This window comes from Dendropsophus ebraccatus, unplaced genomic scaffold (genome assembly GCF_027789765.1).
Source record: "Dendropsophus ebraccatus isolate aDenEbr1 unplaced genomic scaffold, aDenEbr1.pat pat_scaffold_2026_ctg1, whole genome shotgun sequence".
Classification (NCBI taxonomy): domain Eukaryota; kingdom Metazoa; phylum Chordata; class Amphibia; order Anura; family Hylidae; genus Dendropsophus; species Dendropsophus ebraccatus.
The window spans coordinates 4,320-22,326 of record NW_027209464.1 but is presented as its reverse complement, the minus strand read 5'-3'; the positions used below and the strand labels follow the sequence as shown (position 1 = coordinate 22,326).

The following is an 18,007-nucleotide window of genomic DNA, read 5'->3' as shown; positions in this document are numbered from 1 at the left end:
CTGATGTGGGCACGCGCTGATGTGCCCACATCAGAACACTGCGGCCCGAAAGTTCATCTGTGGCCCATGGCCTTAAGGTGCGTTCACACTACGGAACCCATGCGCATATCCCACCACATATTCCGCAGCTCGTCCCCCATCACCGTTTGTGCCATAGACTCCATTCTATGGTCGGGTGGATTCCACCATCCGCCGGAAGAATTGACATGTCATTTTGGGCCACATATGATCACTGTTTATTCTATGCTTTTATGGGGTGAAGCAAGTAAAATAACAAGTAAAAAAAAAAAAAATACTGTAAAAATGATTTATTTGACTTTATTACTGTTTTCATGTAGTGTAATTACCTGAATATCCACGGCGCCTCCATCACGTCCATCTTCCACCTATTACATGATAAAAAAAATTGCATATTATAAAGGGGATGTCAGTCCTCCAAGTGCTGCATGTTGGGGGAGGTTTTATAGAAACATGTACATTGGAAATCCACTGGCCCAGATTTATTAGACCAGATGATCTGACTATAAATGTGCTGTTAGCACTGGGCATTTGGGTTGGAATATTTTTGTGAAAATTTTGCACAAAATCTTGGTCAAACTATGTTTAATGTACATTATGTGAGTTCACCTTAAAAAAAAAGTCTTCTTACTTTTTTATATTAACCCTTTAAGGACATGGCCGATTTTCGTTTTTACGTTTTCGGTTTTTCCTCCTTGTGTTTAAAAGGTCATAGCACTTGCATTTTTCCACCTAGAAACCCACATGACCCCTTATTTTTTGCGCCACTAATTGTACTTTGCAATTACAGGCTGAATTTTTGCATAAAGTACACTGCGAAACCAGAAAAAAAATTCAAAGTGTGGTGAAATTGAAAAAAAAAAACGCATTTCTTTTATTTGGGGGAAATGTGTTTTTACGCCATTCGCCCTGTGGTAAAACTGACTTGTTATGCATGTTCCTCAAGTCGTTACGATTAAAACGATATATAACATGTATAACTTATATTGTATCTGATGGCCTGTAAAAAATTCAAACCGTTGTTAACCAATATATGTGCCTTAAAATCGCTCCATTCCCAGGCTTATAGCGCTTTTATCGTTTGGTCTATGGGGCTGTGCGAGGTGTCATTTTTTGCGCCATGATGTGATCTTTCTATCGGTACCTTGATTGCGCATATACGACTTTTTGATCGCTTTATATTACATTTTTTCTGGATTTGACGCGACCAAAAATGCGCAATTTTGCACTTTGGGATTTTTTTGCGCTGACGCCGTTTACCGTACGAGATCAGGAATGTGATTAATTAATAGTTCGGGCGATTACGCACGCGGCGATAGCAAACATGTTTATTTATTTATTTATTTGTTTACTTTTATTTAAAACCTGGGAAAAGGGGGGTGATTCAGACCTTTATTAGGGGAGGGGGCTTTTTACTATTAACAACACTTTTTTTTTTTTTTTTACACATATACTAGAAGCCCCCCTGGGGGACTTCTAGTATATACACTTGGATCTCTCATTGAGATCTCTGCAGCATAGATATGCTGCAGAGATCCATGAGATCGGCACTCGTTTGCTTTCGGCTGCTGCAGCCGAAAACGAACGAGTGCCGAGCCGAGGACGGCGCCATCTTGGACGCGTCCCCGGCCGGCATCAGTAACGGAGATCGCTCCTCCGGGACAAGGTCCCGGAGGAGCGATCTCCCCCACTAGACCCCAGGGAAACGTTGCCTCCGGTAATCGGAGGCAGCTGTCAACTTTGACAGCTGCCTCCGATTAGCTAATTAGCGGGCACGGCGATCAGACCGTGCCCGCTAATAGCAGCGGTCCCGGGCTACTCGCGGCACCCGGGATCGCGGCACTTCAAAGCGGGGCCGCCGTGCGGCCCCGCTTTGAAGTGCAAGTGAGGACATATGACGTACGCATACGTCCTATGTCCTTAAGAGGTTAAACCAATGGACATTATTTAAAATACCCAATGGGATATTACTAGGCCTCAGATCCCTCCTGTGTACCTGTAAGTGTCTTAAAGGTGTGGCTTAACCTGTAAGGTGCCACTGCTTCCCTCTCTCCTAGCCCCCCCCCCCCCAGCCTTTCCCCTATGAACGTGACTGATTGTTTTGGCTTGGCCGTCAGTCATGATGATAGAGGAGATTTAGTTGAGACAAATTGTAAATGAGTGCCTGGGAATATCACCGTGTGTATGTCTACAAGGCTGTTACTTCTGGTATCCGGCTCAAAAACGTCCCTTTTCTTATATGCAGAAAAATGCTGGAGCCGGATGAGATGGGAAAGTCACCGCCATCAATGCTTTTGTCTACTTGGTGTTTTTCGTCACTTTGGAACCTTGGTGTGTGCTCTAGGTATGGCGTCTTTTCTTTACATATGTGTTGTGTGTTTTGTGAAAGTTTTTGGTTTTTACTTTACAGTTCATGTGATTGAGGTTGGTTTCACACAAGACATTTTTTTTGGAAATCTTCCACTGTAATTTTTGAGCCAAAGCCAGGAGTGGATCCGGCAGGTAGGAGATATATAAGCGCTTCCTTTATTGTACCCATTACTTTGAATCCATTTCTGGTTTTGGCTTAAAAACTGCAATGGCAGCTTTCCAAAAAAAAAACTGGCATGTGTAATTCCAGCGTTAAAAAGAAACCAGTGAATCACATGCTCTGCTATGGGGAAACACCACAAAATCAGACACAAGAAATACACATCATTTAACCGAAATGCTGTAAGGTTTACTAGAAAACAATACAAGTAATGTAAAATTAAAGGGGTAGTTTAGCAAAAAAAATTCTTTCAAATCAACTGGTGCCAGAAAATGCCAGACATTTATATTTTATGAAAAAATCCATTACTGATCAGCTGCTGTATGTCCTGCATGAAGTGGTGTTTTCTTTCGAGCCTGGAGAGCAGGAGGGGGTTTTCTATGGGGATTGGCTACTGCTCTGGACAGTTCCTGACATGGACAGAGGTGGCATCAGAGAGCACTATGCCAGACTGGAAAGAATACACCATTTCCTGCAGGACATACAGCAGCTGATAAGTACTGGAAGAGTTGAGATTTTTTTTTATTAGAAGTAAATTACAAATCTCTCGCACTCCTTGGCACCAGTTGATTTGAAAGTTTGTTTTTTTCCTGAACTACCCAAGAAAGATTCAAACACTTGTTTACTATGAGATACTTACTCCCAATCGTCCTCATCTTCATCATCGGTGTCTTCCTCGCTGCTGTTAGTGATAAAATAAAGAAGATAGTGAAAACCAGACACACATTACAGGCATCATTTTTCTGGCAGAACTGCATCCGCGCTGTGATCGGTGTCTATAGGGGAGGAATTATAGGGTCACACAAGTTTTACATTTTTAGTTTTACATTTAAACAAAAGGCTACAAAGTTTGCTAGAAAAAATACAACTAATGTAAAATTAAAGGGATAGTTCAGCAAAAAAGTTTTTTTCTTTCTAACCAGCTGGTGCCAGAAAGTGCCAGAGATTTATAATTTACTTCCATTAAAGAATCTCAAGTCCTCCATTACTTCTCAGTTGCTGTATGTCCTGTAGGACGTACAGCAATCCTGCTCCACATTGATGAGGGGCAACACCCCAAACAGCTATCTGTGGATGGTTACCTAGCCTTGGTTTATCCCTTGTCATTACATTGACTTATAGGCCCACTTAATATGGTGGTTTTGGTGGTTTCCTAACAGGAGCTGCCCCTTGGCTGGGTCCTTCCCGGAGGGATATCTGGCTAGTCCTGTGTTTTGAGACTCTTCATTGAGGCTCCACAGGCTCTTCTTTTTCATATTGATGTTTCCCAGGGGGTAATGCACCTAGGACTTCACTGCAATGAGCGCTTTCACTAGCAGCCGGCAGTGTTGTCATTTGGCTGGTCTCCCTGAGATCAGCGATCTGTTTCTCTTATGTCCTGCAGGAAGTGGTAGTCTTTCTATTGTGGAAAGCAGGAGAGGTTTTCTATGGGGATTTGCTACCGCTCTGGGCAGTTCCTGTCCCAGACTTAGATGTCAGAGAGCAACAGACTGGAAAGAATACACCATTTCCTGCAGAACCTACAGCTGCTGAGAAGGAAATTTTTTTAATAGAAGTGAATTACAAATCTTTGGCACTTTCTGGCTTCAGCTGATTTGAAAGAATTTTTTTGCTGAATTAGCCCTTTAAAAAAACTCCTAACACTGTAATTTTCATAGGCTTGTTTTTTAAGACGAGACTATGAGATACTTACTCCCAATCCTCCGAATCCTCCTCTGTGTCGTCCTCGCTCCTGTTAGTGATAGAATAGAGAAGATAGTGAAAACCAGACACATTAGAGACATCAGTTTTCTGGCAGAACGACAATAATGATATTTAGAGACATCTTCACGATGATCGGAGTCTATAGGGGAAGATGCAGTTAAAATAAATAAAAAAATATGATTCTATGTCTAACTAGAGCGCCCCCTATCCTGTCCTCCCCACACTCCTCTCTCTATACAAGATGGTTAAAAAATAAGCATGTATTCACAATACTATAAGGTTTGAGCCCTCACCAGGGGATGTCCGCAGCCGCGTTATCTTCCTCGTCTTCGTCAGTCTCACTGTATATAGATCAGAAACCAGCTCGTGTGTTAAATCTGCCCCATAGTTTTGGGGATATGTGAATATACAGATGTGAGTATTTGGTGGGGAACACAGATATAAATGGACTCATATTGTGATATCATGTAGATGGATGATTATATCTCTGCTGCTTCTTCATACTTACACGATGGTCTCCAGGCTCGGGACCCAACTGTAGAGCGGGTACTTGTCGTCTCTGTAACAGAGAACATCGGGTTGGTTAGGATGATTGTTACTTGGTCCCATTTGAAACTTTCAGAAAATGTTATTTATTGCGGCCATCCCGATATGACATGAATTCCATCACTGATATGTATTAACTCCTTGTCGTCACTGCCAGTTTTCCCCTTAAAGGGAACCTGTCAACCCCCGTACCGGGGTGACAGGCTCCCGACCCCCCCGTTAGAGACCCCTATACTTACCTCATCCCGCCGGGTCCCGCTTCTGGATTCGGTCGGGTCCCGGAGATCTCAGCCGCTGCAGCCCGGCGCGCGCGCTGAGAGATGAGTCCAACACCCATAGAGAATGACAGGAGAGTCCAGCGCTCCGTCATTCTCTATGAGCGTTGGACTCATCTGTCAGCGCGCGCGCCGGGCTGCAGCGGCTGAGATCTCCGGGACCCGACCGAATCCAGAAGCGGGACCCGGCGGGATGAGGTAAGTATAGGGGGTTCTAACGGGGGGTCGGGAGCCTGTCACCCCGGCACGGGGGGTGACAGGTTCCCTTTAAGGGGATGTGCACATTGAGAAATAGGCCAGGAATTTGAAGCGGTATCCGCTCTTACGGTGCGTTCACACTACAGAATCCGTGCGGATAATCTCCAGTTGATTCCGCCTCTCCACCTGTCCCTTAGACTCCATTCTATGGTCGGGCAAATTCCGCCATCTGCCCAAAGAATTGACATGTCAATTCTTTGGGCGGATGTCAGAATCCCCCCAACCATAGAATGGAGTCAATGGAACAGGAGGAGATGCGAGCAGTGGAATCTGTGGCAGGTTATCTGTGCGGATTCCATAATGTGAACACACCCTAAATTTCCGCTTGAAATTCTTCCTATAAAATATGAATAGAGCAATGTTCTATTGTGTTCATCGGGATTTCCGCTCTGTTGTTCACACAGCAGAATTTTCAAGCAGAATTTCTGCCGTGGATCCACCTTCAGGCAAAGAATTGACATAGCAATTTTTTAAGCCGATTCCACCAGGAGAATCCTATAGAAGTCAATGGGGTTTGAATTCTTCTGGAATTCCACTTGAATTCTGCTCAAATTCTGCTCCTATTCTGCCAGAGCTGAATAGATGAATTTCAAGCAGACAATTTTCCTCTTCAATTCCTCGCTAGTAACCCGCCTCGGATTAGGCCACTCACGTTGGAACGCATCTCCACCCGTGCCATAGACTCTGTTCTGTGGTCGGTCAGATTCCGCCATCCACCCGAAGAATTGACAAGTCAATTCTTTGGGTGGACGGCGGAATCCGCCCGACCATAGAATGGAGTCTATGGCACGGGCAGAGATGTGTGCGAGCGGGGCGAAAACTATTGTAAAAATGATTTATTTGATTTTTTTGCTGTTTTAATGTAGTGTTATTACCTGAAAATCCACGGGGCGTCCATCACGGCCATCTTCCACCTATTTCATAATAATAAAAAAATAAATTGCATATTATAAAGGGAATATTAGTCTGTCCTCCAAGTGCTGCATGTTGGGGGAGGTTTTATAGAAACATGTACATTGGAAATCCACTGGCCCAGATTTATTAGACCAAAAAAGGCACAAAATCTTGGTCAAACTATGTATAAAGTACAATATGTGAGTTCACCTTAAAAAAAAGTCTTCTTACTTTTTTATATTAAACCAATGGACATTTTTTTAAATACCCAAGGGGATGTTGCTAGGCATCAGATCCCTCCTGTGTGGCTTAACCTGTAAGGTGCCACTGCTCCCCTCGCTCCAATCCTAGCCCCCCCCCCAGCCTTTCCCCTATCAACTTGACTGATTGTTTTGGCTTGGCCGTCAGTCATGATGATAGAGGAGACTTAGGGCCCGATTCCGCCGATTATCGCTCGGTGGAATAGAGAAAACGATTAGCCGATGATCGTGTCATCGGCTGATCGTTTATTTAGGGCCAGACCTAAAAATCAACGGTCTCCCACCGCGCATCGCTACGGTGGAATAGCGGTGTGCCGCGAACGACCGATGATTTGAGAAGCACAGCATACATTACCTGGCAGGACTTCTCCACTCCGTCTTCCTCCCCGAGTCCTGCGCGCTCCAGCTTCAGAATGGCCTGTCAGCTGTGAGAGCGCTCAGCCAATCACAGGCCGGGACCGCCGAGTGGCCTGTCAGCTGATAGACCATTCTGAAGCTAGAGCGCGCAGGACCCGGGGAGGAAGACGGAGCAAAGAAGTCCTACCAGGTAATGTATGGTGCAAGGGCTGCAAGGACATCGGTAACCATGTCCCTGCAGCCCTCGCTCAACGATCATCGGGCTGTGGAATAGGCCCAGTAAACGCGCTCATTTACATCGTTGATCGTGCCCTGCTCGGCCCTTGGAATAGGGCCCTTAGTTCAGGCAAAGCACCATGTTATACGGCCTGATTGACAATGTAAATGAGCACCAATCTGCTAGATTTACTGAGCCTATTACACAGCTCGATAATCGTGCAGCAAGGGCCTGTGTATATATATATATATATATATATATATATATATATATTGTTATCGATGTCCGTGCAGCCCTTGCCTTTAGTGTAAAATAATATGTAAAGTATATACATACCTGCCACGTTCTCCAATGCTTCTACCCAGTCCCGGTATCTTATGGTGCGTTTACACAGGCAGATTTATCTGACAGATTTTGGAAGCCAAAGCCAGGTATGGATTTGAAAAGAGGAGAAATCTGTCTTTCCTTTATGACCCGTTCCCTGTTTATGGTCTGTTTCTGGCTTTGGCTTCCAAAATCTGTCAGATAAATCTGCCTGTGTAAACGCATCATTACTGGCTGCTGCTAACAGGATGATACTGAGGAGCAGGCAGAAGCACCTGGGAGTGTGGCAGGTATGTATATACTTTATATATATAGTCATCAGCCGTCAGCCGCACATCACTATTACATGTAGAGATGTGCAGTCGGCGACTGATGATTTTAGATCAGGACCAAAAGACACGATCGCTCTTTATTACACGGAGCAATAATCCACTGAATGGTCCTGATTCGTCAGATTCCGCTCAGTGTAATAAGAGCAGCACCGGATGGTGTTTTTGTCACTTTGGGACCTTGGTGTGTGCTCTAGGTATGGGCGTCTTTTCTTTACATATGTGTTGTGTGTTTTGTTAATTTTTTGTTTTTTTTACTTTACAGTTCATGTGATTGAGGTTGGTTTCACACAAGACAGTTTTTTTGGAAATCTACCACTGTAATTTTTGAGCCAAAGCCAGGAGTGGATCCGGCAGGTCGGAGACATATAAGCGCTTCCTTTATTGTACCCATTACTTTAAATCCACTTCTGGTGTTGGATCAAAAACTGCAATGGCAGCTTTCCAAAGAAAACTGCCATGTGTAAACCCAGCCTCAAAGAGAAACCAATGAATCACATGCTCTGCTATGGGGAAAAACACCACAAAAATCAGACACATAGAAAAACACTTTATTCAAACAAAATTCTGCAAGGTGTAACCGTATGGGTTTATTTCAGAATATTAAAGTGTCTTATTCATGTGATAGGAAGGAATGTAGTGTTTTTCATGTCTTATTTGTATCTATCTATCTTCTATCTATCCATCCATCCTATCTATCTTAGCTGGCTGTGTAAGTGGGATTGGTTTGTATTTAGCTAAGTGCATGGGAATAGGTAGAATGTCAACATTGGAGGACACAGTTGTTGTTATTGCCAAAATGCATGTAGCTGTAATTGTACAACCACATTTTGCTTGGTAAACATGTACAGGGCCTGGAAACTTCCATTCATGGTCATCAGTGGTCTACATAGACATTTCTGGAAGCACATCACCCCCCACCCAAATTACTATAAAGATCGGGGGTATGTAGCTTCTAGTCAGCCTCAGCTGGGACCATGGATGGAAGGTGCCCAGCACCCCTGTCATCGCGCAAAATTGGTGTATATTAGTCCATAATATACAATGGGGCTCCCCGTTTCATTGTGGAAGAACAACCATTGCATCTGTACCATCTGTAACTGCAGCTAAGTATTGTTTTCTGTAATAAATCTCTTCTTTTTTCTATAAATCTGTGTGGTTATAGCCTTCTGCGACTATTATCAAAAGCAACCGGTTACACATGGTTTGCTAGACACAAGTAACATTAAAAAAGGGAAAAAAAAAATCAAATCAACTGGTGCCAGAAAATGCCAGAGATTTGTAATCTATGAAAAAATCTCAAGTCTGCCATTACTTATCAGCTGCTGTATGTCCTGCATGATGTGGTGTATTCTTTCCAGTCTGGAGAGCAGGAGAGGGTTTTCTATGGGGATTTGCTGCCTGCTCTGGACAGTTCCTGACATGGACAGAGGTGGCAGCAGAGGGCACTGTGTCAGACTGGAAAGAATACACCACTTCCTGCAGGACATACAGCAGCTGATAAATACTGGAAGAGTTGAGATTTTTAAGTAAATTACAAATCTCTGGCACTCTGTAGCACCTGTTGATTTGAAAGATTAAAATGCTGATTATCATAGGTTTGTTTTTTTAACACGTGATCCCCTGCGGACATGTCTGTGACTGATTATATTACTATAATATACTGTATGTTACTGTGAGATACTTACTCCAAATCCTCCAGACGCTCATCGATGTCGTCGCTGCTGTTGGTGATAGAATAGAGAAGATGGTTAGAACCAAACACACATTAGAGACATCAGTTTTCTGGCAGAATTTCACCAATAAGAAAAGAATAGTTCAGTAAACATTTTTTTTTTCTTTCAAACCAGCTGGTGCCAGAAAGTGCCAGAGATTTGTAATTTACTTCCATTAAAAAATCCCAAGTCCTCCATTACTTCTCAGCTGCTGAATGTCCTGCAGGATGTGGTATTCTTTCCAGTCTGGACAGCAGGAGAGGTTGTATTTGGGGATTTGCTATTGCTCTGGGCAGTTCCTGTCGCAGACAGAGGTGGGAGCAGGGAGCAACTGTGTCAGACTGTAAAGAATACACCACTTCCGGCAGGACATACAGCAGCTGATAAGTATTTGAGATTTTTTTTTAATAGAAGTAAATTACAAATCTCTGCCACTTTCTGGCAACAGTTGATTTGAAAGAATTTTTTGGCTGAATTACCCCTTTAAAAAAATAAAAATAAAAAATCTCCTTACACTAATTTTTAAGACGAGACTTAGATACTTACTCCCAATCGTCCGAATCCTCCGCGATGTCGTCGATGATGCTCCTGTTAGTGATAGAATAGAGAAGATAGTGAAAAACCAGACACACATTAGAGACATCCTGGCAATGATTGGTGTCTATAGGGGAGGAATTTATAGGGTCACACAAGTTTTACATTTTTAGTTTTACATTTAAATAAAATGCAACAAATTTTGCGAGAAAAAAATACAACTAATTTAAAATTAAAGGGGTAGTTTAGCAAAAAAGTTTTCTTTCAAACCAGCTGGTGCCAGAAAGTGCACGAGATTTGTAATTTACTTCCATTAAAGAATCTCAAGCCCTCCATTACTTCTCAGCTGCTGTATGTCCTGCAGGAAGTTGTATTCTTTCTATTCTGGAAAGCAGGAGAGGTTTTCTATGGGGATTTGCTACCGCTCTGGGCAGTTCCTTTCCCAGACTTAGATGTCAGAAAGCAACAGCTGGAAAGAAACACCATTTCCTGCAGAACCCTACAGCTGCTGAGAAGTACTGGAAATGTTTTAACAGAAGTGAATTACAAATCTTTGGCACTTCTGGCTCCAGCTGATTTGAAAGAATTTTTTGCTGAATTACCCCTTAAAAAAAAACTCCTAACACTGTAATTTTCATAGGCTTGTCGTTTAAGACGAGACTATGAGATACTTACTCCCAATCCTCTGTGTCCTCCTCGGTGTCGTCCTCGCTCCTGTTAGTGATAGAACAGAGAAGATAGTGAAAACCAGACACACATTAGAGACAACAGTTTTCTAGCAGAACGTCATTAAAGGGGTACTCCGGCCCGGGGGTATTTTTCAGATACGGCCGGGGAGGGGGTGGTTATGGATGGCGGAGGTCACTTACCTCCCCGATTCCAGCGCCAGGTCCCGGATCGCGCCGCCTGTACACTCGTTCCGCGGCCGCTCAATGGTGTGAGCTGCCACATGAGACGTGACGTCTCCAAGCAGCTTACCCATTCAGCGGCCGAGGCGGAACTCCGCTACAGACGATGAATGGGTAAGCTGCTTGGAGACGTCACGTCTCATGTGGCAGCTCACACCATGGAGTGGCTGCGGAATAAGTGTACAGGGCGGCGCGATCCGGGACCTGGCGCTGGAATCGGGGAGGTAAGTGACCTCCGCCATCCATAACCACCCCCTCCCCGGCCTGAATCTGAAAAATACCCCCGCGCCGGAGTACCCTTTAATAAAAGACAATAATGATATTTACAGACATCTTCACGATGATCGGAGTCTATAGGGGAAGATGCAGTTAAAATAAATAGAAAATATGATTCTTTGAGCCCTCACCAGGGGATGTCCACTGCCTCGTCCTCTTCTTCGTCAGTCTCCCTGTATATAGATCAGAAACCAAATCGTGTGTTAAATCTGCCCCATAGTTTTGGGGATATGTGAATATACATATGTGAGTATTTGGTGGGGAACACAGATATAAATGGACTCATATTGTGATATCATGTAGATGGATGATTATACCTCTGCTGCTCTTCATACTTACACGATGGTCTCCAGGCTCGGGACCCAACTGTAGAGCGGGTACTTGTCGTCTCTGTAACAGAGAACATCGGGTTGGTTAGGATGATTGTTACTTGGTCCCATTTGAAACTTTCAGAAAATGTTATTTATTGTGACCTCTCAATAAGAACATGAAATCCATCAGGATATTTACTAACCCCTTGTCATCACTGCCAGTTTTCCCCTTAAGGGGATCTGCACATTGAGGAATAGGCCAGGAATTTGAAGCAGGATGCGCCCGTGTGCCTCTCCACCTGTCCCATAGACTCCATCTATAATCGGGCGGATTCCGACATCTGCCCAAAGAATTGACATGTCAATTCTTAATGCGGATGGCGGAATCCCCAGACCATAGTATGGATTCAATGGAACAGGAGGAGATGCGAGCAGTGTATTCCATGGCAGGTTATCCGTACAGATTCCATAATGTGAACACACCCTAAATTTCCGCTTGAAATTCTTTCCATAAAATATGAATAGAGCAATGTTCTATTGTGTTCAACGGGATTTCCGCTCTGTTATTCACACAGCAGAATTTTCAATCAGAATTTTCTGCCCGGATCCGACAAAGAATTGACATGTCAATTTTTTGGGCCGATTCCTCCAGGGGAATCCTATAGAATTCAATGGGGTTTGAATTCTGCTTGAATTCTGTTCCTATTCTGCCAGAGGTGAATAGATGAATTTTAAGCAGAAAACTTTCCTCTTCAATTACTTACTAGTAACCCGCTTCGGATTACGCCACAGCCGCTGGAACACATCTCCACCCGTGCCATAGACTCCGTTCTATGGTCGGTCAGATTCCGCCATCCGCTCGAAGAATTGACAAGTCAATTGTTCGTGTGGACTGCGGAATCCACCCGACCATAGAATGGAGTCTATGGCACGGCAGAGATGTAAACAAGCTGGGGAGAAAACTATTGTAAAAATTATTTATTTGATTTTTTTCTGCTGTTTTAATGAAGTGTAATTACCTGAAAATCCACGGGGCGTCCATCACGGCCATTTTCCACCTATTACATAATAATAAAAAAAATTATTGCACGGGATATTAGTCTGTCCTCCAAGTGCTGCATGTTGGGGGAGGTTTTATAGAAACATGTACATTGGAAATCCACTGGCCCAGATTTATTAGACCAGATGATCTGACTATAAATGCGCTGTACTGGGTATTTGGGATGAGATGTGAAAGTCACCACAATCAATGATTTTTGTCTACTTGGTGTTTTTTGTCACTTTGGGACCTTGGTGTGTGCTCTAGGTATGGCGTCTATTCTTTACATATGTGTTGTGGTTTTGTTAAGGTTTTAGTTTTTTACTTTACAGTTCATGTGATTGAGGTTGAGGCTCCAATCTGGATCCAGGATCGGTGGTTTAGAAGGCTACTTGCTCTTATTAATAGTCTGATATGGGGGAGGAGAAAAGTGGGGATTAAATATCAGCTATTGTACAGAGAGAGGGGAAGTGGGCTGAGCATGCCAGACTTTCGGCTATATTTTCTAGCAATGAAGTTACAGGACTTGATGCGGGGGCGTCCTCTCCCCTACAGTCAGATATATCCTCCAAGAAGCTGTCCCAAATGGAAATATCTTGGAAAGTTTAGAAGGAGAGCAGTTGAAGGGGGATAATTTAGGTTTCTTTTCTTATGTTAAATTGTACACTAGACCATGGAAAGTGGTCAAACGCCTATGTAAGATTAAAACAGTTTAGAGTTTAGGCCAATCTGGGGGAATACAAAATGTCACGAATTTACAAAGATAAGAGATTGACAATTTTGGATTAACAAAGGAGTTAGGCACTTAAGTCACATAACTCATCGAGGCACTTTGATTGGCTTTTCAGCAATGCAGGCGAGATATGGAGTGCACGATGGACCACATTCTGGGATTTTCAGATAAAAAGCGCCTTCGAAAGCACAAAGGATTACTCTATTTACAATTGAGTCAACACACTTATAGACTTTTTGAGGGGACAAATATGGAAACGTGTGGGGGGGGGATGAGTGGGGTCTTCAAATGGATGGATGGTATTTATATTTTTGTATATTTATTTTTGATTGTTGATATGCAATGATATTCGTTGTAAAGAAAAAAAAGGTTTTGTTTTTTTACTTTACAGTTCATGTGATTGAGGTTGGTTTCACACAAGGTAGTTTTTTGGAATCGCCACTGGAATTTTTGAGCCAAAGCCAGGAGTGGATCCGGCAGGTCGGAGACATATAAGCGCTTCCTTTATTGTACCCATTACTTTGAATCCACTTCTGGTTTTGGCTTAAAAACTGCAATAGCAGCTTTCCAAAAAAACTGCCATGTGTAAACCCAGCCTCAAAGGGAAACCAATGAATCACATGCTCTGCTATGGGGGAAAACACCATAAAAATCAGACCAAGAAAAACACTTTATTCAAACAAAATGCTGCAAGGTTTGCTAGAAAACAATGCAAGTAATGTAACATTAAAAAATAAAAGAAAAAGTTCTTTTAAATCAACTGGTGCCAGAAAATGTCAGAGATTTGTAATCTATGAAAAAAATCTTAAAGGAGACCTGTCACCCCCCTCGCCGGGGTGACAGGCTCCCGACCCCAGATAGATCCCCTTATACTTACCTCATGTCGCCGAGTCCCGCTGCCGGAGCCGGTCCCGGGATGGAGATATCCGGTGAGAAGCCGGCGCGCGCGCTGTGGAGATGGGTCCGGCGTCCATAGAGAATGATGGAGCCGTGCGCGCGCAGCAGAGATGAGTCCGGCTCCATTCATTCTCTATGGACGCTGGACTCATCTCCACAGCGCGCTTGCCGGCTTCTCACCGGGATATCTCGTCCCGGGACCGCTCCGGCAGCGGGACTCGGCGACATTGAGGTAAGTATAAGGGGATCTATCTGGGGGTGGGGAGCCTGTCACCCCGGCGGGGGGGTGACAGGTCCTCTTTAAGTCTTCCATTACTTATCAGCTGCTGTATGTCCTGCATGATGTGGTGTATTCTTTCCAGTCTGGAGAGCAGGAGGGGTTTTCTATTTGGGATTTGCTGCTGCTCTGGGCAGTTCGTGACATGGACAGAGGTGGCATCAGAGAGCACTGTGTCAGACTGGAAAGAATACACCACTTCTGCAGGGCATGCAGCAGCTGATAAGTATTGGAAGAGTTGAGATTTATAGTAAATTACAAATCTCTGGCACTCTGTAGCACCTGTTGAGTTGAAAGATTAAAATGCTGTTTTTCATAGGTTTGTTGTTTGATACGTGATCCCCTGCGGACATGTCTGTGACTGATTTATATTACTATATGTATTTTACTGTGAGATACTTACTCCAAATCCTCCAGACGCTCATCGATGTCGTCGCTGCTGTTGGTGATAGAATAGAGAAGATGGTGAGAACCAACACACATTAGAGACATCAGTTTTCTGGCAGAACTTCACCAATAAGAAGGGAGTAGAAAGGATTGTTCAGCAAAACAGTTTTTTCATTCAAACCAGCTGGTGCCAGAAAAATGCCAGAGGTTTAGAGATTTGTAATTTACTTCCATATAAAACCCAAGTCCTCCATTACTTATCAGCTGCTGAATGTCCTGCAGGAAGTGGTATTCTTTCCAGTCTGAAAAGCAGGAAAGGTTTTCTATGGGGATTTGCTACAGTGCAGTTCCTGTCCCAGACTTAGATGGCAGCATAGAGCAACTGTGTCAAACTGGAAAGAATACACCACTTCGTGCAGGACATCCAGCAGCTGATAAGTATTGGAGATTTATTTTTTTTCATAGAAGTAAATTACAAATCTCTGGCACTTTCTGACACCAGTTGATTTGAAAGATTTTTTTTTTTTTGCTGAATTACCCTTAAAAAAACAACAAAAAAAGCTCCTAACACCTGTTATTTTTATAGGCTTGTTGTTTAAGACGATACTATGAGATACTTACTCCCAATCGTCCGAATCCTCCTCAATGTCCTCGATGTCGCTCCTGTTAGTGATAGAATAGAGAAGATAGTGAAAACCAGTAACACATTAGAGACTCAGTGATGATCGGGGTCTATAGGGGAGGAATTATAGGGTCACACAAGTTTTACATCTTCAGTTTAGATTTACTCACCCGAAATCCGATTCTTCATCTAAAGAAAAAAAATAGAAAACCATTAGTTTAGAGAGAACTGCTTGTATACATTGTAGAGATACATAGATACATAGAGATATTATAGACAAAACTCACCTCGCCGTCATCCAGTCCAGCCTGAAATAGGAAATAGAGAGAGTAAGCAGAGGACATTGGTAATTGCTGAGGCATGAGACCTCCTTCTGTGTCCATCTGACCTATGTGCTTGGATGGGACAGGTTGTAGGTGGGGGCACTATTACAGTGCTCATCCAGGATTACACACACAGCATTTCTTCCAAAAACACACGGGATGGGCTGATTTAGTGTGGCTATGAAGCAGAATGGTCAGATTTGTAATCCCGCTGTCAGTCCGCTCTGTGGAGAAGGTGGGGGGGCGCCCGAGGACCATGTGGATGATATCTATGTTTTTCCATGTGGTCCGGGCTGTCTCTACCTTTTCCACAGAGAGGGCAGACAGCGGGATCCATACTGCATACTGCTCCCCAGTATCTTCATTGTTTCTGCCCGCTGTCCTTAGCCGCCGGTGGAAATCTAGAGACGGTTGTGAAGTTGCACCGGCAGCTGCGGACAGCGGGCAGAAGCCAGGAAAATATGGGGGAGCGGGCAGAAGCATCGGGGAGGCGGGGGCAGAGGTATGTATATACTTTATTATTTTCTTTATACATTCATCTCAGCCATGGGCCGTGCATCATTATTACACGTAGTGATGCGCAGTCGGCGGCCAATGTTTGTAGGTCAGGACCAAAAATAACCAATCAGTCGATCGTTGTCTTTTTACAAGGAGCAATAATCTGCAGAATCTGAGCTCTGGCTAGTAGGACCCCACTGTTTTCTAGCTGGGTGTCTGTTTGTGAACCGGCACACTTATGTTTGTGAACAGGTGTAAAGTATCTTTTTCAACGCAAGGTATTTCTAGTTTTTTACACTCATATTTCTACTTATACCTTTGCACATCTGTCTTGGCCAATTGTTTTTTTTTTCTTATTGAAAAATACAATTACAAACAGGAAAGTGAGATATCTGAACAAGAGAGATATGTAAACCTGATTGTGGCAATCCATTTCTGAGAAAATTCAGTTTTTCTCAGACATACAGAGACTGTGCTGCTGTGGAGAAAGAACATACAGAGACTGTGCTGCTGTGGAGAAAGAAATACAGAGCCCTGTGTTGTCTGGATAAGGCAGTATTGCTTACGGTTAAGCTGTTGGTGTCTGCTGTTTAAAGAAATTATTGTTGCATGGGTCTAGCAGAGGACTATGTCAGACGTATATGGGACATACAGCGCAGCCGTGAAGACATGGCAAACAGAATCGGTGATAACCTTGCGCAGTTTGAAGCAGAGCGGGGGGGTGCTTCGCATTAAAACTGCAAGCAGGAGATCGGAGCGCTGTGAGGCCCAAGCAAGCCATTGATTCTGTACAAAGTGCATCTACTGCACTGCAGGGGGCTGCCAACCAGAAAAGCGCAGCCCATATATTAGCAATCCCCTCAGTGCGCCCATATAGTAGCCAATACCCCATAGTGCCTGGTATAGTATCTATCCCACCCATAGCGCCGGTATAGTAACTAGTGCCCATATAGTATCCAATACCCCCAATAGTGCCCGATATAGTATCCAATACCCCCAATAGTGCCCCATATAGTATCCAATGCCCCAAGAGTGCCCCATATGGTATCCAATCCCCCCAATAGTGCCCACATATAGTAGCCATACCCCCATAATGCCCATATAGTATCCAATATCCACCAATGGGCCCATATAGTAGCCAATACCCCCCAATGGTTGCCCCATATAGTAGCCAATACCCCCCAATGGTGCCCCATATAGTATCTAATAACCCCCCATATAGTAGCAATACGCCCCAATAGTGCCTCATATAGTATCTAATTCCCCAATAGTGCCCCATAGAGTAGCCAATACGCCCTGATAGTGTCTCATATAGTACACCCAATCCAGACCCTCCCCTCTGTGCAGTGCCCTACTATTGACACCAGCCCGGTCCCCGCACTTCCCCACCAGAAGAAAAACAAACCTAACACCTGTCACCCGTTCCAGAAGCTACTCTCCCGGCAGCGCGCGGTCTCCGTGATCTTCCAGCCAGGCAGCATAGTACAGAGACGACTGCTTGGGTCGCTTGCCCCTGCAGCCTATAATTCATGATAGCAGCTGCCTGACACATCCAGCACAGGCAGCGTCTCTTTTACCATGCTGCCAATGCTGCCAATGCTGGAAGATCACAGTAGGCCGATGGGAGAAGGAGCTGCAGCACTGCCCGTTCCAAAAGTCTCTGGCAGCGGGCGCTCCTTTTGACAGCGTGGCAGGTGTGGTGCCATATGCCCCACACACATATTATACATCTTCTCCCCGCACACCTCCGTGCTTCTCCCCTGCGCCTCCTTACC

General features: G+C 44.1%; 1 protein-coding gene and 1 long non-coding RNA gene across 2 annotated transcripts; both read right to left on the bottom strand.

The window, feature by feature from the left end:
• Nucleotides 1-347: 347 nt before the first annotated feature.
• LOC138775766 (nucleolin-like) lies at nt 348-10,943 on the bottom strand (the record flags this gene model as incomplete). Its single annotated transcript, XM_069956024.1, has 10 exons — nt 10,831-10,943; nt 10,637-10,675; nt 9,974-10,015; nt 9,401-9,436; nt 6,207-6,245; nt 4,761-4,811; nt 4,546-4,593; nt 4,242-4,280; nt 3,189-3,230; nt 348-386 (listed from the first exon to the last, which is right to left on the bottom strand). Coding segments are annotated over exons 1-10 (488 nt in total), but the record flags the coding sequence as incomplete, so codon positions are not given.
• Nucleotides 10,944-12,475: 1,532 nt separating this feature from the next.
• Nucleotides 12,476-15,453, bottom strand: LOC138775767 (uncharacterized). Its single transcript, XR_011360640.1, has 3 exons — nt 15,411-15,453; nt 14,806-14,841; nt 12,476-12,514 (listed from the first exon to the last, which is right to left on the bottom strand). It is a non-coding gene; the product is annotated as an uncharacterized lncRNA (long non-coding RNA).
• Between the last annotated feature and the right edge of the window lie 2,554 nt (nt 15,454-18,007).